The 21,809-nt window shown below is 41.6% G+C and overlaps 1 protein-coding gene across 50 annotated transcripts in view; it reads right to left on the minus strand.

The window, feature by feature from the left end:
• Rbfox1 (RNA binding fox-1 homolog 1) overlaps window positions 1–21,809 on the minus strand; it is a 2,095,840-nt gene that overhangs the window by 82,739 nt on the left and 1,991,292 nt on the right. For all 50 annotated transcript variants that reach the window (XM_039085817.2, XM_017597207.3, XM_017597209.3 and 47 more), the window contains one exon: window positions 21,252–21,305. In XM_039085817.2, the coding sequence (XP_038941745.1) occupies window positions 21,252–21,305 (54 nt within the window). The remainder of the gene's footprint in view (window positions 1–21,251; window positions 21,306–21,809) is intronic.

The following is a 21,809-nucleotide window of genomic DNA, read 5'->3' on the forward strand; positions in this document are numbered from 1 at the left end:
GGCAAGGCAGAAAAGAACACTAGACATGTCTTTCCTATAGCCTGTCCTGGATGCATGGCCAACACTGTGGGAGATGACTGTTGGCCTACTTGCTTCAGGTTGCATCCCAGGAGCTCCCTACCTCCTGCTGCAGTGTCTGCTTAACTGACCTGCAGGCAGCCAGCACTGCAGTGAAGGCTTGCCCCTGCCTGATTTAAAGGACAGGGCAGCTGGCTTCTTGTAAAATGGAAATTTACAGCAGGAGGAATGGTGGCATCCTGAGACAGTTCCTTTTCTGGTGACACCTTTGAACTACCCACTCACATCAAGGATGGCTGCCCAGAGGACTCTTCGGGAAGTTAATTTGCCTCTGCTACTACTATTAAATTCAAACTCAGGGACTGCAAAGAATGAGAGGGGCTTGGTATCTGTGGGATAAACCAGTGAGGGATGCTGTAAAAACCTCCCTGCTTTCTGTTCATTTCCCTGACTGGGCCAAGTCAATTTCCCTCATTTATTTTGATACAGTGGCGGGACTGTCATTTTTCCACAAAATAAAGCCTACCTCAGGAACGAGTCCACCCTACGGAAAGGGTCTATCATCCTGTCCTATAACACACCAAGATCTACAAACATGTAATTCAAACTCCCAAGTGTCATTGGATCCAGAAACAAGAAAGTTGATGGTCCTGCCTGCCTGGGTACCATCACCCAACTCTTTCAGGTTCCAACATGATACATGGTACATCAGAGGGTCTCTAACAATTTTCTCTCAAACCCATGTCCACCTTCTCTTTGTGCTTCTCTAGAATCTGAAATCTATTTCCAGGTTAATATAAATGTGTGTGCGTGTGTGCGTGTGTGTGTGTACACTCGAGCATTCATGCCATAAGTCAACACAGAGTATCTTCTATTATTCTCTATCATATATAAGATGAGGTCTCTCTTAAAACCCGAGACCACCGATTCAGGTAGGCTGACTGGCAGTCCACTGAACTTCTAATGTGGGTCCTGGGGATCTGAACTCAGGCCCTCATGTTTCTTTTGCATGTATTTTATAAGCTGAGCTATTTCCCCATTATTCACAAAACAAAAGTTTCATTAAAATCTGAAACCCATCTCTTCTTCCAATCACAATGTCTACTAATGCTATTCTTGCCATTCAAGAAAAAGTAACTTAACTGCATCACACTTGTCTTATACTTGGACCTGAAGAGGAGCCATCCATCCTTCTTTCTCCTTTGCACTCAAAATAGCCAGGGCTTAAGAAAGAACCCATGCAAATCCCCACCAGGGGGGAGGGAAGAGTTCTAAAATCAGTCATTGGCAACAAGCTACCCACCAGAACAGGCCATTGTTCTAGCAGTGAGCCCTCTGAAAAGCACTGATGCCTGACCTTGCCATGGGTGGGTAAGCTATCTGAATGTGTTTATCACTCAATATCTTAGAGAGAAATGTAGATTACTAAAGGACAGAGACAAAGCTATGACTCGGAATTTTTAACATGAAGACCATGGTGGACTGATTTTGAGGACAGTCCCCCACCACTCTCTCTTGTGCATCCCTGGTTAAAAATCAATCTTTAAAACAAGATCTTAAGCTTTTTGGTGGAGGGTGGGCCAGAATTTCAAAAAGGGAAAATCATCTAATTTTAGTCAAAATCCCGGCTAAAGGACATTTCAGGATCGGTGGTTAAAACCCCTGGGTCAAGTTTCAATATCCTTAGTGCAATGTGTAGAATTCTACTGGGACCCAACACAGATTCTCAGTAGAAGGCTGAACCCTGGCAGGGTTTAATGAAGCTCTCTTATTTTTCTTTGGCTGTGGATTCTGAGAAGCGAGTGGAGAATCACTTCTTTGAAGGCCCCCTTAGTAGTAAAGCAGAACAGTCTTTACATAATGATTTTGACCTTTTGTAAAACAAAATCTATGCTTGGTCATAAGGTTTGGGTTTTATTTTACCTAAAAACATCCTCTAATTGAATTTGCAACATGCTTATAGTGAGTTATTTTCCCACTTTGTGACCTTTGTTTAAAGGAAAGCCTCGAATTCAATAAAGACACAACAACACAGAGGAACAGGGCAGCACCCATGCATCTCTGGGAGAGGGTTGCTTAATGCAGATTTGTTTTAAAAAGTAGGTCAAGTAGCTAAGAGGGTACAACCGGCCCTATAAAGACTGTTTAGAAAATCATTGGAAGCCCTTCCTAACACAGCATATACATAACCTCTCAATGAGTCCCTTGAGTTCTATCTTCTAACCCCTCACAGAAACCACAGGTCAACTGTGAAAGATCATTACTCACACAGAGTGGGAATATCTACTCTTACACGTCTGTTCCTTGGCTTTAAAACTCTTTGTAAGTGAAGAGTGACAATGGGGGTGAATTACAGTCCTACCAACTCTCCAGCCAGGGAAGGTATCACTAGTAAGTTTTAATGTCACCTGTTAGTCTGCAGTGTCCTGGACATGCAGAATTGTTCTCAGCATGACTGCTGGCAACTGCTGCCACTTGATGTGAGTTGGTAGGGAGGTGAGAACTCTATGCCCTCCTTGCCCTCAGGGTTGAGTTAAATCAGATGGAATTGGCCTTTTCTACCACTGACAGAATTGAATATTAGTAATTGCATATGGTGCAGCCCTTTTAAAAGTTGCCTTTTCCCGTATCCCTTCTGCATAGTTTAAAAGTGACCTCTTCCAGTTCCTCTCATCAGGAGTGAATTAATTACCCTCTTCATGATCTTATCATACCCATTTTAATTCCCTGGCAGATCCTTTTCCCTATTTACATATGGGTTTTCCCTGCAGAAACCCCCAAGGCAGGCCAAATCATACTTAACATTTTACCCCCGGCACCTAGTGAGACACCTTAGCAGAAACTAATTAGTGATGTCGAATTAAAACACCTTTTTTATAAAAAAGGATCTATTTTTATTTTCTTTGCCAAAAATATTGCTTTTCCAACCAATCTGTCTGAGAGGTGACTTTTACTGCCTGATGTTTATGACTGGGAATTTATTTGCTCAGAGCTTAAATATACCCACCAGTTATCTCTAAAATAGTTGTCTATTTCACCTTCAACCAGGGCCTCTCACTGACTTGGAATGTGCCCCTCTTGTCTACGTAAGGTGGCTGGCCAGTGAGCTCTTGGGATCCACTGCCCCTAGCCATAATTCTGGGGATACGGGTAGGCTCAGCTTTGAACCTGCGTGCTGAGGCATTCATCCAGTCTTCATGCTTGTAAGAGCAAGTGCTGTCACACACTGAGCACATTCCCAGCCTTTTCCTGGCTTCTTTGAAGGCTGAGTCATGTGGTTAGCCAGACAGCAACCATGTTTGCCAAGCACTAGACCACTGATAACTTTAGCTTATCTGCATCTGCAAGCAAGACAGTTCTCTTTCTGAGGATGGCCAGGCCTCGATCCAAAGGTTGTCAACCTTGTGCAGAGGACCAAAAGCTTCTGCATCCCCAGTTCTGGGAAGATGCACAGAGGCTATCACAGGTAGGATTTTAAAGTCTTTCTCTGGGCAAAGGGAAGCCAGCGGGACATTTGTGGTGACAACAAACTCTTGCTCATCTGGATATTTCCCCTGGCATGGGGTGTGGGGAAGGTTGCCATCATTCCTGACTCTGGCCTTTCAGCCTGGAAGGAATACATGCCTTTTCATAGACAGGAAGGATAGTGCCAAAAGGTTTAATCTTGGTATTAATTATTAAATAAAAAACCTAGATTCAAACAAGCAAAAAAAAAAGATGCAGCTGCTCCTTCCAGAAACCGCTTCTCCCATGACTAATCATGAGTGAGCGTCTTTCGGACACAACTCTGACTTCTCCCCTTTCAAACAACTGGAATGTCTTCCTTCATCTGCTTCTCATTGAATGAGTATCTTTCCTTTGGACGTTTCTAGCTGGAAAAGGTTTATAATTAAGCCTACACTTCTTTCCATTCCTCTGGATCCAGAAACCTAGACCAAAAGCAGAGGAGCAGCTGAGGACAGAAACTCTGGCTTTGGAAGAAGGAGCAGGTGACATTTGTAAGCAATAAAATTAGAGATGGGGAAGAAGAAATAAAGGGTATTTGACAACGTCCCTTTAGAGTCAAAGGAACAAACCCCCTGCCATGACCCCTGCAAATGACGAGGCCTTGCCTTAGATTACTAGAATCCAAAGAGAAAGAAGCGAACAACGAACAAAAAGCAAAACAAACAACAACAACAACAAAATAACAACAACAAAAAAGAAAGGCTAGAATGATAGTTCATACATTTGTGTGGTTTTTAGTTCAGTCTCCAGAATTCATGTTTAAAGCCCAGTGTGGAATGACAAGTGGTTGTAATCTCAGTGGGAGGATGGGGAGGGAGGTAGAGGTAGACAGACAGATCTCTCAGACTCACTGGCTAACTAGCCTAGCTGAATTAAAGAATGCCAGGCAAGTGAGAAAGCTTTTCTCAAATGAGCAACATGGACAGCAACTTAGGACTGACAGACCAGGTTGACTTTGATGCTCCTTCCAAATGTCCCAAGTATAATCACACACATACGTACACACACAAAAGGGACAGTCTGTCCATCCTAGTTCCTAGGAGTGGCCAATTCATTTCATAACCCCAGGACTCATACATTTGAAAGATTTTTTTTCCATTTAAATACATAAAACCAAAAGATGCATGGGATTCTGCAAGAGCAATTTAAACAGTGGTGCACCCATTCGTGAAGGTTTTGTGTATCACGTACTGTCTTACATGCATTTGCAAACCTCTACCATGCTAGTCAAGCCAATCAAGAACAGAGCCCTTTGCTGGGCTCCTCATGGGTTTTTCCCTGCCATTAGGCCTAGTAATGTATCTGACTGTAGCATAGTGTGAGAGAGGAGGACCAAGGGCTGCATGAGTGCAAGAAGCTCACTGCCTGAGCTCTGCCTGTTCTCTTCCTGGGTTCATCTGGGGAGTGATAGGGCTGCAAGGATCAGTGTACAGTCTGTGTGGATTTTTAAGTGTCAGCCATGTACAGAGTGGAACTCCTTGTTTTTTCTGATAACACCCAGCATACTATCTTTTTATAAATGCACATGATCAGGGACAAAAAAAACACACAAGGAAAAGCAAACAAGCAAGCAAACAAACAAACAAACATACAAACAAGAAATAGGTCTGACTGTCAAGTCTGACTGTCAACTTAGAGCTATGCGATCAGCTATATGATTAACTGGTATTCAGAAAATTAAGAATCCATTTCAGGACAATTTTCATTATATACTTACAACTGGCAAGAATGGTTTTGTCTTTCTTTTGTCTGCCACAGGCAAGACTGAGAAAGCTCAGGAGTCATTAATGCCAGAAACAGTTTAATTTGGCCTGGGTAGGGACAAAGGGATGATCTGGAGGGGTTGGAGGTAAAGAAAAAACATCATTAAAACACATTGTTGGAAAACAAAATAAAAAGAAAAAAATACATGTTTATACGTGCATGTTCATGTATGTATGTGTGTGTGGAGGCCAGAGGAAAAATATGAAAAGTTGAAGTTGCTTCTTGGGCACATTCACCATATTTAGAAAAAGAAATGAGACAAATTCTTTGACTGAAGCACGCCAGTAGGCTAGGATGGTTGGCTAGAGAGTCACAATAGAGAACTTCCAGGCTCCACTACAGCATCATTGAGATTACAATCACAGCGCACTATGCCTATGCCTGGCTTGGGTTCTCTTTTTGTGGGGTGGGGGTGGGGGTGGGGGTGGGGGTAGGAGGTGCATTGACTTTAATCTTCAAGCTTTTGTTTTCAAATTTTAAGCTCTTAATCTTAAATTGTTAAGCCTTGTCCCACATGAAGGATTTCATTTCCAGATGTCTTGTTTGAATGTAAAAGAGAGCACTTTGCTATATTTTCTTTGTGTGTGTGTGTGTGTGTGTGTGTGTGTAACTGCATTTTTTCTTATTTGCATTTGAAATGTTATCCCATTTTCTGGTTTCCCCTCCGGAAACCTGCTATTCCACCCCCAACCCCTGCTTCTATGAGGGTGCTCCCTCACCCACCCACCCACCCACTCCCCTTCCACCTCCCTGCCCTGACAATCTCCTACACTGGGATATTGAGCCTGGCTTGTTTAAAAACAAACACAATAATAACCAAACAAACAGACCAAAACCTTGATGTTTGGTGATTGAACTGAGGTCTTACAGGGTAAGTAGTTTCCCCATGGAGTCATCTCCCTAGCCACAGAAAAGACTTCTGTATTCATCACTTACTAGGGAATGTTTACCTGCCTTTGCTCACACCCAGTTAAGAAGATCAGGTAGTGTTGGGTCTCTAGATTGGTTTTTAAAGGCAAAAGAAAACCCATGCATTTTCCTCCCAGTAGCTTTATTGAAGAATAGCAGATTATTAGTGCTCCAATAATTATTCACTTTACTGATGTAAATATTTGTCTCGTGTTTTTATTGTTACTGGGTGATTTTTAAAAGCTTTAACAATTAGCATAAAGGTAGGAAAAAAATGATCCCAAGTGAATGACCCAGCTATGGGCACATGAGATATGAGCCCTGTGTTGAAACAGAAACTTGCCAACTTCTTTGTATATGTCCCTAGACTTTAGAAAGGGTGGCCACGTCCTGCAGTTACCCATAATGTTAAAATGCAAGCAGGACTTATTACATACAGAACACTGGGGCCCTTTAGGGCTTCTGACTTCGAAGGGGTGGTGAAGACCTGAATGTCTTAGAAGATCCCTTGTCCTGGAAAGACCAAGGGCCACACTTTGCAGAATTCTTGCCTCAATTGGCTCCCCCAGAACTCGAGGACACTAAATTGAAGCTTCCCCACCCATTACGGGCATTTAATATAACCTGGAACAAGAAGGAAATTGGGCATCATCCCAGACCTCTTAGCAAGGGGTTCTAATCCATAGGTTCAGAAATATACACATCCAAACAAACAGCAAACACATTACAGATGGGAGTGGGACAAAGTTCGTTGTAATAGATCTGTGCCAAGTTCTCCCACCCACACCCTCTTTTTTGTTTGTTGAGAAACAATTGCGTGTAGTCTAGGCTATCCTCCAACTATGTAGCTAAGAATGACTTTGAACTCTCAATCTTCCTGCCTCTACCACTCAAATATGAATCACAAGCTACTACACCCAGTTTCTGTAATGCTGGGACTGAGCCTAGGCACCATGAGTGCCAGGTAAGCACTTGTGTAAAAAAAAAGTACAGTATTATTTTTGTCTTTCTCATCAACCACAGAGGGCATGCTTGCTTTTGCTCTGTAACCTGGGGAAGAATAGCCTCTCCTACTATCAGTTGCTCTGTGAATTGTGGAGGTAGGATGGTACACATTGGCAGACTACATGATCCTTGAGAGGGCCCTGTGAGTTTTCCTTTCCTGAGGAAAGGTGTGTGTGTGTGTGTGTGTGTGTGTGTGTGTGTGTGTGTGTGTGTGTGTGTGTGTGCACCTACTCTGTTATGGAAGGGATTGCATGCCACAAAACCCATGTGATCCAGTCTTAAGTCCCAGGAGTTCAGAGCTTGACATTCTAAAGGATGATCTTCAAATACTATAATTGGGTTAAATGAGGCCTTATGGGTAGATCCTAATAGAATAAGAGTGCTGTTTTTCTTCTAAGAGGTAATTTGGAAACAGTCTTACACAGAGAGAAGACCAGATGAATGTACAAAGATGTCAGCCATCTTCACAAACTAAGGGTTCCTCAGAAGACTCTAACCCACCAATGCCTTACTCTTTTGCTATTAGCCTTTAGAATTTTGAAAATATTTATTTCTATTTCTAGCTACCCTGTCTCTGATATCTTCTTAAATCTCAGCAAAATAATGTGCACAGCATTCTCTTCACAGACCCTGTCTTGAGGGCCAAGGAGACAACCTACCAGGCGTCCCACATAGCATCTTCCCAACCTTGGCTTTCTGCTCGACTCAAAGTGTTGGGCTGTTTCCATTCAGTCTGTGAGAGAATATACTGTTTCTGATTGACAAATGAATCCAAAGCCACAAAGGGCTTTGGAGTTTCTCAAGTCACACATTTTTGAACATCAGACAAGCATTAAGCTAACACTACTACAGTTATTATCTAATATTCTTATAAGAACCTGAAAGACAGGCTTCTCTGAAGAGCTACAGTAGAGCTTCCAGTACAGGGGTATTTCCATTTATCTGGGCACAGATATCACTGAAAAATTTTGCATATATATCATTTTTATAAATCAAAATGTGTTTCAATTGTACTAGGAGATTTCTATATTTAAAGAGGCCCTAAAGAAAAAGCATTCTGTAAATAATCCTTCAACTTATTTTATTTTCCTAACTTTTGATTTTCATAGTATTCATAAAGAAATGCAGCATTTCTTATCTTTCTTTTCTCTTCTTAATTTTTGTCACAATTTTAGACTTTGCATAGAAGTTCCAAGAACAATTCTAAGAATTTGTTTATAATTTTCTCACTGATTAGTTGAATAATTTTTATTTATTTCTATATTTTCAATTTTGTTGGTTATTTTATTTACTTACATTTCAAATATTATCCCCATTTCCAGTTTCCCCTCCACAAACCATCTATCCCTTTCTCCCTTGATGAGAATACTTCCCAACCCACCCACCCAGGAGTTGCATAAAATTTTAAGTGATTTCTTTTACTATTTATCTGTCCCCAAATTTTAGGCTACCTGCTTAAGAGAAAATACTTGACTAAATATGAGATAAAAATTAACAAAAGTATTTCCATAAGCTCTGTGTGTGTGTGTGTGTGTGTGTGTGTGTGTGTATACTGTATCCATGTGAACAAATATCTAGGCCACAGGTCAACATTGGGCATCTTTCTCAGTGGCTTCACATTCTTTATTTTCCAGAAGAGGTTTCTTACTGGCCTGGAGCTCACCAAGAAGGTTAGACTGGATGCCATGCAAACCCAAGTATCTCTCTAGGCCTTCCCAGTGCTGGTGCTATCCCAGCACATTATTATGGAAAATAGAACTCACGTTTGCCTGAAGAGCACATTACTAATTTAGCTATTTTCCCAGTACCCAGAAACTTTTGAACAAACACCCAAAAAGCTCCAGTTCTTCTTTGATCTACCGTCTGCCCTTAACAACTTGTCATTAGGAACTACTAGCTAGGCATGGTGGCATATCCCTATAATCTCAACACTTGGGAGAGTAAGGTAGGAGGACCATGAATTCTAGGCAGGCATGGGATATAGTCAAACCCTGTCAAGCACATCATGGCATATTTAAATATTATACCCATTACACAGATAACAATACTGAAACAGAGAGAAATTTAGGTTCATGCTGAGAGTGACACTGATTTGTGGAGGTAAATCTAAATAAATTCAACCAGATTCCTCCACTTGAGTTTTAAATAATATTCTTTAAGATCAAGTGTCAACAAACTACATAGTCTTCAGGTAAATCTGGTGACCACCAACACTTATTAAGTTCTTCAAGTAAAGCCTCAGCTTTAAACAATTGAAAAGAAATTAACAGAATACCATTGTTGATCGGTGAACTGGTCTTAAACTTGTTTTAATGTCGATTAATAAAGTTTTATTGACTCACAGCCACAGTATGTACAGTGGACAGCTATTTTATGCTATGCCAGGGATGGAGAGTTGGCAGGAGAAGCCAGAAGGCCTGCAGAGTTTGAAATATATGCTATCTACCTCTCCTCAGAAAACATTTAAAAGACATTTTTAAAACATATTCCCACTATTTGGAGTCACATTAACATCAGCCTTGTCTAGATATACCCTCTCCCTTACTCAGGAAGCTGACACTATATATTTCAAAAGAGATCGTTTTATCAATAACGTTTTATCAAATGACCAAAATTTATTTTGTTTTTGTTAAAAACAGAGTATGGTTTTATTGGTGGTGGTGGTATGTGTGTGTATTTCACATGTATGTGAACATTAGAAGACAATTGGGTGTTGTTTTGAGGACAGTTATCTCACTGGCTTGTGATTCACTTACTAGGCTAGGTTGATTCACAGATTCTGATCTGCCTGTCTCTACTTCTCCAGAACTTGAATACAATAGGATTAGAAAACTTGACTAGAGTTGCTTTTGATATGGGTTCTCAGGATTGAACTCAGTTCCTCATGCTTTCCTGGAAAAGGCCTTATTGACTGAGCTATCTATCCATTCTCTAAAAATATGATTTTAAAAATATGTGAAAGTAAGATGCCCTCCCCATTTTTTGACTCACTATTCAAACCATGGGCCATTGGAGGTGACCATGGAGTAGAATCAATTCCAGAGTCTACATGGAAGTCCAGCAGACAAAACCATGGCATTCAGTTTTATTTCCTAACACTAGACTTCATGAATACAAGGGCCACATGGAGACAGGAGGGACCCAGGGCCGTACTTTTCACATGCTATGCTCTGTGGTCCTGTGACTGTTTTCCTTGGAAGCTTCAGTCGAGCTGGAATATGACTTGAGGTTCTTTGCTCACATGTACAGACAGCAGCTGAAGGTGTCGACTGGGGAGTGAGATTTGTGAAATTGTATCAACAGCAGCCCAGACCAGAGAATGAGCATCTCTGGGGTGCTGAGCTTCAAGCCCTATAGCTAAGTATGCTCTACGTGCACTGTCCCCCTTTTGCCAAGAGAGATAAAAGGCTAAGAAGGAATTCCATAGTAGAAATGGATTCCACCAGCTTTATATAATTCTGACATTCAGACTCTTTTCTCCAAGTTCCTGCCTCTCCATAGTGACACATGATTTGGGATAATCCAACACACTTCCTGGAGAGGGGCCAGTAGCCATTGCCCCTGTATCACTGAACTTAAAACACCTAATTCACAATCAAGAGATGCCCAGGGAGTCCCCTGGTCACATTTAAGAATCTGTACTAGGCCTGGACCTTCAGCAGAAGACACGTCTAGACAGGAAGGATAAGAAAACCCTACTTGCAGGACTGAAGTAAGACAGGAAGGAGACACAGACAGAAGGATAACAGACTTTTGAGGTATGATAGTGTAATTCCGATAAACAAATAACAGTTGAACAACAACAGCAGCAAAGGTGAAACAGGGGTCAACGTTCTTCCACCTGCTCCTGTTTTCTGCTCTGAATGACTGTAGTCCATTTGACTTTGGGAAAGTAATGAATTATGTCTAGACTTCACTTTCTCTATTTTATCCCCTATAAAGTAGGGATTAAAATATCAAGTTGATTAGGTAATATTAGGATTAGGTCAACTTTGTAAAAGGGCTGGGCAAATAGTTGCTGAGTGGTCACGACGATAATAGTAATTATAATGAATGCTAAGAGTCTCAAATGATGACATGGTCAGAACTAGTTTGTTTGTTCCTTTAAAACAGGGGGCAGCCAAGATTATCATTATGCTAAACATACTTTAAATCAGAGAATTCATGGCAAAACCTTTAAATAGGGTGTGGCTGCAGAAAAGAAAGTCTGAGCTAGCCCAGTCTGTTGTCCCAGACTGGTCAGGGATTACTCTGGGTAAAGGTTCAAAGGCAGCTCCAGCTTGAAACAGTGAAGACTCTCAAAAGCTACCTGGAGAGGCTCCCTGTTCCTCCTCTTTCCCTTCTACATGCTATCGCAGAAGTCTCTTTTAGGATGCTCCAGCTATTTTTTTGGAACCGAAGAGAGTAACATCTTGAGTTGCCTTCTTAAGAGAAAATAAACTTCACCTCTAAATTTCTCAGACAGTAACTACATACAGGTACTTAAATATGCTTCCCAGAGACACACAGAGACAGACACAGACACACAGACACAGGCACACACCCACACAGACACACATACACACACACACAAGAAGGAGGAAGAGAGAGAGAGGAGAGAGAGAGAGAGAGAGAGAGAGAGAGAGAGAGAGAGAGAGAGAGAGAGAGAATATATTTAGGTATGCACTATAGAATAAAAGCAAATATATTTTGGGCCGTGAAAATTATTCTCGAAAATTACCTAGAACTAGGTTCCAATTTTCTTCATTTCGCGTGTACATCAAAGAAGCAACAGAAGGATCCACATGGATGTTTCTTTCCCAAAGTAAAACATCACTAATATAGGGGTGTTTGTGTCTTAGAATGATAAAGGGTTTAATATGATGGTGACTGTACATCGATTAACCTTTGCATCAGATTTGAATATGTAACCCATTAACTAATTTAATCTCTCAAACAATAACAGCCGCTGGCATTATTCTTTGAATAATCCTTGCTTAGTTTCCATAATGGTATACAGTTAATGAAAACTCCATTAGAATGTTGCATGTGGCATAATTAATCCTGGCTGCTTTCTTTTGGTGTAAATAGCTAATGTAGATACTGAATTCTGTTTTCCACTGGCCTTATTAATCTTTCATAAACCAATATTTTGACTGTAATGGGTTATAACTGCTGCAAGGAAGTTCTAGAAACATATTATATCCTAGCAACGTGGTTCACCGGAGTGGGATGGTGCCTTGTGTGAGTTGATTCTTCAACTGCATGACATTTTCAAAACAACGCAGGTTGGGGATCTGGAGAGGTGGCCCAGGGCTTAAGAGCTCATGGTGCTCTTACAGAGGACCCAAGGTTCCCAGCACATAGCTGCTACCAGGAAGCTTACAACAAACGGTAACTTCAGCTCCAGGGTGCTGATAACTTTGGCCTCTGAGTTTCACTACACTGGCCTGTACTAACAATCCCCATGTACACATAATTAAAAATATTTAAAAAAATTAAAAGGCAACGAAGTCATTTAAGTTTGCAGAACATATAATTAGCATAAAGGGTATGATAGACTATTTGGCCAATTTAAGTCTACTCACGCAACAACTTAATTAATTGGACAAATAGACAAGATCATGCCTTTAAGAAAAGAATACTGAGTGTTGGGAGAAATAATAACACATATCCCTGGATAGTTTATAATCAAAAGACAGTGTAACATAAGTAGTCCTAAGGACTCTCATTGCTTCCTGTTTGAGGTATCTGGTAATTCTCTTGCCTAGGAAGAGGTCTAGACTGAAGGAAATTGATTTTCTGATCCCTTCCTGGCTTCAGTCATCAAGTGGTGGGTGGTGTGTGTGTGTGTGTGTGTGTGTGTGTGTGTGTGTGTGTATTCACGAGAGTGTAGAGAACAGGGAACAGCCTGAGTGTCATTCCTAATTTTCTTTTTAAGACAGGGACTCCCATTGGCCTGGAAATTTCCCTGTAGGCTCAGTCCAGGAATTGATTTCTGCCTCCCCAGCACTGGGGACATAAGAGTCCATTGATGTGACCACTTTTGTAAAAGTGGGTTCGATAGATTGAACTCAGGTTGTTTTAGCATGGGGTAGGGGACTCAAACTTGGCTCCTTTGTGCTTGTAAACCACAGAATGTATAGACTGACCCATCACCTCAGCCTCACAACTAATGATATCTAATAACTAATGGTCAGAATATTTATGTTTTATGAAAGTCAACTCTTAATTTAACATCTTACAACTTCATATGTATATATAGTATATTGTTAAATTGTTTATTTTGTTCTTTTTACTTTTTTGATGTTGAAAACTGGCATATAATGAATGTCTTAGCTGCCAATATATAATTTCCAGTGAAGTAAGAATTGGTAGATTCTTATTCCTGCTCTTCTCTTCCATCTCTGCTATTCGTCCTCTCCCTCTCTTTCTCGGCCTCCTCCTGCCATGTGTATGTGTCTTCTGCCTATTGCCTTCCTTCCTCATCAAATACCCCTGGGCATACGTTAGATGTGATGGACTGGCAGAGTTCTCCCTCCTTTGTTTTTCACCTGTGCTTTCAGTGACAGCCATCCCCTCAGAGGATACATTCCAGAACACACATTCCTTCCCGTGGTATTTTCAGCAACATTTCTGTTGAAGGCATTCTCTGATCTCAGCAGATCAATACTCCTCAGCCTTTGGAAAGAACTTCACTTCGCCCAGAAATTCCCACATGTGGTAACAGATAAAGATCGAGTCCCTGTATCTTCTTTATTCGTTTAGAAGTTCTTAATGGATTCGAAAGTTAAAGGTTGAGGGATGTCCTGAGACTCTACCAACCTTCCTAGCACTGCCATGAACTTTTTCTACTTTTCTGTCTTCAATGTCCCAATTGACATCACCATTTTCATGCATAACGCATATGATTTTGGTTGTTACCAGTGTGCATGTGTGTACATACGCGCACGTGTGCAGGTTCCAGGTTGTTTCTGTTGCGTGTGTGCATGTTTGAGTGTGCAGTATCCTCTTTGTACATCGAGTGTGCTGTTGGGCAGCCTTTGGTATTTGAAGGAAGGCATGGCTCTGCACTGTTCCCTTGGCGCAGATGCACAAGACACAGCCTTTGTTCTATAACATGGTACTAAAGAATGAGTTGAGATGGGGGAGTGGCTCAAAGGACAGGCATTTGTTACATGAGCATGAGGACACGATTTGATCCCTAGTGCCGCTGTAAATTCTTAACATGGTAGCTTATTGGTATAACCCATATTCCAACTGAGAGATAAGGGATAGAAACAGAACTCCCTGAAGCTCATAGACTAGCTAGCCTCCTACAGACAGCCACAAACAACCCAAGAATGACCCAGATTTCAAATGTGGCAATTACACATTCAACCCCCTAACACATGCACACCCCCTAACACACGCACAAGGACACATAAAAATTATATATATATGTATATATATGTATATATATATATATATATATATGTATATATACTACACACATGAGTAGGATGATGAGTTAATGGAAGCAAGTGACATTTTTTTTTTTACTGCAGTGGTCTCACTTTGGCTATTCCGTGTTGAGTCCAGTGCAGCCATGCTGCATTAGCGGAGCTCTGTGTGGTCATGCCAAGCCTAACCACTACAACGGTGCAGTCCTAACAAAACCCTCCAGCATCACCCTCTCTGTGTGACCTACATGCAGTTCTTACACAAGCAATGCCCCGCCGCCTTCCACTGCCTTCGCAGGAGCAAACCTTGACAGACTTCCCATCCAACAAAAAAAGAACAAATTTATTTAAGAAATGCATTTATTTTAACCAGCTCAGCAAGTCCTGATCCTATCTGAAGATCAAAAACCCCCACGGGCTCCATCAAAGATGAGCTGTGTTCCCTCTGTGGGCCAGGGAAGGACACGGATAAAAATGAAGGCCAAATATGGGCCGGGATGGAGTGAAATCTGATAAGACAGATGCGGTGAGAAGAGGGCATGAAGCAAAGTGAATCTCATCCCATTGAGGAGGCAAAGGTAAACAGATGTACAAGATAAGGTCTCTGAAGTGGAACATTTGCAGCCTGAGAATCCTGTGTTTGGGGACTGAAATCTGGATGCCCCCGTTCCGGCTCACTGAAGTGCACTGCATTTGAATTTAGCAGATGTGTAAATTATACACAGCATCCCAGAGCCAAAGGTCACTGCTTGACGAGAACATTCTCTTTAAGGACAAAACTCAGCATCTAAGTCCAGCCTATTCCTCTGGGTGGGGATGTCAAGACATTCATGCCAAGAGGGATGTCTGAATATTTACAGCTTGGAGGGCTTTGAGTGGCAGCGGGACTTGCAAACATACACCACCATATTCCAAGGTGCTAGAGTGGTATGCTAAATTGCATGGCTGATGCCCAGGGGGGGGGGTTCTGCCACACAAGTACCCTAAGTTCAGTCTTCAAATAAAATAAAATGTCTGCTTGAGATCATAGCTACTCTGTGTGCCAGCTTCCTTTCCTGCTCCTGTGATTAATACACTGACAAAAGCTCCTTAAATAACAAGGTTTATTCTGGTTCACAGTTCAAAGGTAGAGTTCATCAGTGTGCTGAAGGCTTAATGACATTGTGTCCACAGTCAGCCAGCAAGGAGCGATGAACACTTCTGCTGTCTGCGTTCTCCCTTTTATCCTGTACAGGACCTCAACCCACGGAAGGTTGTAATCTGTCTTCTTTTCACCATAATCACTCTATCACACCCAATCTCCACACCCTCCCAGGCATGCCCTGAGGCCAGTGTCCCAGGCCAGTAGACAATTAATAGTAACCACCACACCGTGGCTTTTGAATAATCTTCCATTCTGCAGATGTTAACATGATCAGAGTACAGGAGAAAACTGGAGAGAGAGACTCACGAGAAAGTATATGAAAGGTCATCCTATCAAATGTGCTGGACTCCATAAAGGGCAAGTGGGAAGACAGATGGGAAAGGGGGTTCATGCTGCCTTCCTCTGACACAGTTCTGAGATAAATCATAGTTCACAGTGACCAAAAGCTCATAGAAAACCAACACATTTGTACAGATAATCCAAGGTCAAATACAGCTGCCCTTTCAAGACAAGCAATCACAGAGTGCTATATCCCTACTCTTTGTTTTAAAACTTCACACTGAGATCTCAATCTGCTATCCTATCACCTGCTCTTGTGCAATGTGGCCCAGGGCCAGGCTCCCTGATATGGACATAGGCAATGGAGGTGACTTTAGCAATCACACTAATCCCTGAGATTTCTATCTTACCTTAGAGCCTGGGAAGTTCTCCTGCCTTTGTTACTGTACCTGATCCTACCTGTGACCTTGGGATCAGCTTACCTGAAGACCTGATCAATTGTCACATGGGACTTTGCAGTCCAGCACGGCCTTCTTCTACTACCCTTTACGGACACAACCCTATCTTTGATCTGCATTTCAGTAGAAGCTCCTTTCCGTTGTCTATTGATTGTGACTCCTGGAGTAATGTAACTAAATTGCAATTTTCCTTTGCAGGCTGGGTGTTCCTGAACCATGGGAGTGAGTTATGTGTGTTCCAGTGCTACATCTTCGGAATCTTGTTAAGCTCTGCCACCTTCTAGACCACTGATGGAATATTTAATCTCTGAAATGAGTTGGCTGGTATGATATACAGTGTGGTGAAGCCCTGTGCTGCCGATCTTGCTGGCAATTGAAGATCGGAATCCTCCCATTTGTCAGTACCACCAAGACAGCTCTGAATAATCTTCTGTTGTTTTATTTATTTTGCTCCACTTATTATGAAGATTAAAGGTATATTGAATCAACGGTTTTATTAGATAGATATCATCTGTAAAAAACACTATATTTTCATTAAAGTTGGTGAGGGATTTTTGCACATGTGTGTATGTTGGTATACATGTGTGTACATGTAAAGGTAATAGGATAACCTCAAGAGCTGTTCCTCAGGAACTATCAACCTTGTTTTATTTTGAGACTGGGGAATGGGTCTTGAGAGGTAGGCCAGACTGAATGGCTTTAAGGCCCCAGGAATCCATCTTTGTCTTCTTCACCAAGCATGTGCCAGAACGCCTCGTATTTTAACTTGGGTTCTGGGAATTGCACTCAGGGCCTCATACTTGCACACCAACCACCTTCCCAGCTGAGTTATCTTCCCCAATCTCAAAATGTCTTATTAGAAATGGGAAAAATGTCTCTTTATGGACAGGGGTATGTTAAGAATCTTTTAACGCACCTTCTTTTTTGTTTTTCTTTTTTTCGGAGCTGGGGACCGAACCCAGGGCCTTGCGCTTCCTAGGTAAGCACTCTACCACTGAGCTAAATCCCCAACCCCATTAACACAGCTTCTTTATTCCAGTGCTTAGACCCGTCCTTTCTAATTGCACCCAGTAACTTGAGGCATACTAATGAGAGCAGATACCCACAGCTACCCTATTTCTATTAGCACCCCAAATTTTATTTAAACACCAAGATGCTGGGGCCATACATATTGGTCAAAATCTTCAAGACCTATCTGTGCTTTAATTGACTTATCAATCATTTGTCTTAAGAATGAACCTCATAGGGTCTGAAGATAATTAGACTTGGGGAAATAATCAATACTGCTTAGTGCTATATGATAATACCCACCTGTCTTTGGAGAAGATTTATATCTGTTCCTAGAATATGCAGATTTATGTATATTTGCTTACCACACTGGTATTCAATAAAAATTTAAAACACTTCATCGTAAGTATGACTGGAGGAGAAACCACAAGAAAAAAAAAGCCTAAAATAACAAAAAAAAAAAACCTTTTAAAACAGCTTTCTAAATGCTTCCCAGGATGTGTGTGTATGTGCATGCAAATGTCATAATCTATCAAAGCAAATTAATACTGTTCGGCTAGTAATTAAAGGTCTTCATTAAGAAGTGCTCCCTCCCTCCCCACCCCCATCCGACATCAGCAATAAAAATGCACTGGGGGGCACCAGAAGGTTCTATAGGAAAATCAATAACTTGCCATTTTATAATTAAAAGAGAAAATAAATGTTAGGGGAAAGTCCACTAAATTAGGAAAATTACCTTTAGGAGAGATTGAAAATATTGATTTTAATTTACAAAATCTGTGAACTTTCCATGCCCCATTTTGAGAGACAATTGGAGGCTGGGTGGTTCTTTCTGCGTAAGCTCAAGGAAAATCAATAATTATGTGAGGGGAGTGTCATGAAATCTGTCATGAACAGATCTTAGACTGAGAAATGACTAATGAGTCTGGCTTTCCATCGCTGCCATACATAGGGATAACCTATGAAATATCCAAAGAGAGCCAGTGGCAAGATTTTCCTTCCCCTCAGATGGGAGGCACCCTTCAAATTGCAAGAGAAAGCCAGTCTATTTTATAGCAAGAGACGTTTAGACTGCTTCGTAAATTCCTAGTCATGGGTGTGTAGAAGAAGACATGAGTCGTCATGCCCAGACATCACACTTGTGTAGGTCATCATGCCTAGAATTCATACTTGCCAACTTAACTCATGCCTGGGCCTTCTATTTTTGCTGTGTTTTTAAAAATCAGGGTTTCAATTTTTAATCCATCCCGGCCTCAGACTCAAAGAGACGCTCTTGTCTCAGCCTCCCAAGAGCATGTGTTTCCATGCCAGGTTTCTTGCTTTAACGAACAAATGATTTTTATTGGAGAAAAAAATTCTCATAGATATCATTTGCTGCTTAGGTTTCTTCATGGCTGTTCTCACACGACTAATTCATATACCTGAATGTGGTGGTGGTGGGGCTAGAACAACCCAGAATGATCAGGTGGTTTCTTTTGCACTTTCCTCGTTTGGACTTAAGACAGTGGAATGAACGCCACACAGAGACACATAAATAAAGAATTAATATTTATAAAATACAATGAAACCATGGAATCCACTTATAAAGATCTAAGCCTTGGGGATTGATCAGAACCCCCATTACTTTGGTGAAACCCTAAGGGAAGCATATACCCTTCTCATAGCTTTGTGTTTTAATTTGCAAAACTGCCACAAGGTTTTAATACATCTGTATATGAGAAGTGCTTAGAAAAGTGTCAGCCCACAGAAAATACTGAATACAAATTACCCCTCCAAACTTCCTCTCCTTCTTTCTCCTGGATGCCTCTGTGCTGAGGCTGGCTCCTGAGGAAGTTTCAACTAACGCTCCGATGCTACTGAAGGGGTGCGGATCCTTTAATGCTTGCATGTGTAAGTCAGTCTAAGCCCGCTTCTGTGTTTTTCACAGTCAGAAGGCATGCACTCTGGGAAAGCATCCCAAATAGAGAAGATTGTTGATGCTATCTTAATGAGTTGAGGCAAGGATGACCATCAGGAAGAGTATTCTCCCAAACACAGGAACATACCACAAACACTCACGGGTCTAGAGAAGCTGCCATTGCTTGATGTAGATTTGTGACTGTCTCTGCAGGTGTATGGAAGCCAGATCTTCACTGTTCTTTCTGGGAGATTTTGTATATCCTCAGCTTTGAACACAAGGTACCCCATCTTGCTCCTGCACATATGGCCATGCTTCTAAGCCCAGACATTAATACCTCCAGGAGACATGCCACAGATAGCACAGGCAAGCCCTATCTCAAGTTATGAAAACAATCGGAGGTTGTTCGGAGCTCATTAGGGTCAGCTGATATAACATGTCTGCCTCGAATCCTGAGACTAGGGTTAAATATATCAACTTGCTCATTTTTACTTAACAAACATTTCTATGGTGCTGAATGTGTAGTCAAGGCTTCATGTGGCCCTTCCCTATATTTTAATGAGCTCCTGTGTACTCAATGCTACCATAACCCCTATTTGGGAAACGGAAGCACAGAGGGGTTCCATGACTTGTCCAGAGTCACACATCTGGCAAAAACTTGGGCTGTCTGGTTCATCTTCCATGTTCCTTACTCTCCCCTGTGTCATCTGAGGAGGTTGGTGCACAGTATAATTGTTTAAAAGTCTTAGTGCCAAATGTGCCCTCCCCTATAAGAGTGATCAACCCTGCTTGTGTGGTGCTGCGAGCCCTAGACTTCATCTATATTTGCACAGGAAGAGGATTCACAAGCACTGTAGAGTTGAAATACAAATTTTATCTGCTTCTGGCCCCTTCCCAGATTTATCCTGCATTTCCTTTTTAGTTTGGTTAGTGTGTTAGAGTAGTGATTCTCTTCCTTTCACATCCCCCAGGATCTTAGAAAAAGGATAGGAGTTGGACAAATGGAAGAAACAAACTGAGATTTAACTCCACCAGTAAGCAAGTGGCTCAGATCAACTGTTCACCAATTTTAAATGCTTCAAAAGAGGCATGGCATAGGAAGGTTCATTTCTCACACCCATGAGGTAATAGGCTTTCAAGACAGCATTGATGATAAGGTCTCAGGTGCACTGGCAGGCTAACGCTATCAAAGGAAAGGCTCATAGCCGTGGACACTTCTAGATCCCCCCCACCCCTGATTTTCTCACTGAGTTGTCTGAGTCAGTATTATTTCTTCTAAACAGTACTTGATACTCAGGCAGGGAAGAGGTGAGGAGAGAGGCATATGCATGGAGAGAAGTGGAGAGGAATAGACTTGCTAAGCCAAACTGATTCATGGGGAAAGACGTAAGTTATTTTTTTCTTCCTAACTTTTACATGAGCTCTATCTTGGAAACTCACAGTTTACACATTGTTGAAGTGATGGACTCAAGGCTCTGCTTTAGGAAAGGAAAGCAACTACAATAGAAATGTGTAGTTTATGGGTGGGAACTGCATTAAATTGGGTATGAGCCACCACCCATCTATCCAATGTACATAGTTCCAATGCTTTCCTAGGGCAAATCCATGTGAAATGTCACCAGGAGCAGAGTCCGCGCTTACTTCACAAGGTCACCAGTGACTCTCCTTCAGTTACTGAAAAGTATAAAACACTCTTGGTTTTGTCCAAAGAAATCATTGAGAACATGAGAGGGTACAGTTCCTGGTTTGGACTGAGCTGCAAAACTCATGATTGAGGGACAGGCAAAGCACATTTAGAAAAGACCAAGCAACACTTCGGCGTGCAAAGCAAAGTTCCTTACCTGCATAGAAGTCGGGGCTGTAGACCGCGCCCACAACTGGATTTAATTTCCAGCCTTAAAATAAGCACAGAAGGATTACATCACATTTGAGTCAGGAACTTCTCTCCCTTCAGGTCACCACAGTAAAAACAGACTGAGAGGGTGTGCTAGTTTGTGTTTGGAAACTCTGAGGCTATGAAAGTTGAACATGCACTACATCGCTTGCAGACTCTGGGGTCTGTGGTTTTGGTTTGCTGCTATTGCAGGGGAATGGAATGAAGAGCCACTGGCCGGCTACAGGTGAACCTTGTGAAAAGGACAGGATTTATTTTCAATCACATCCGTAAATCCACTATCACAATTTCAGCTTTTGTCTTATTTCATATAACATTGCTGGATAATCCATCTCATGGTGCCTGTGTTAAAGTCATAGATATTTAAAAGCTTGCATAAACAGGACTCTTTGAGGGAACGTACTCTGACGATTAGTGTTCCTGATCATGACCTCTAGAGAGTACAGAATTCCAATTCTCTGCTGTGTGCTTTGTGAATAGCAGAGGCACTGTTAGTTTAGCCCCT

Source organism: Rattus norvegicus, chromosome 10 (genome assembly GCF_036323735.1).
Source record: "Rattus norvegicus strain BN/NHsdMcwi chromosome 10, GRCr8, whole genome shotgun sequence".
NCBI lineage: Eukaryota > Metazoa > Chordata > Mammalia > Rodentia > Muridae > Rattus > Rattus norvegicus.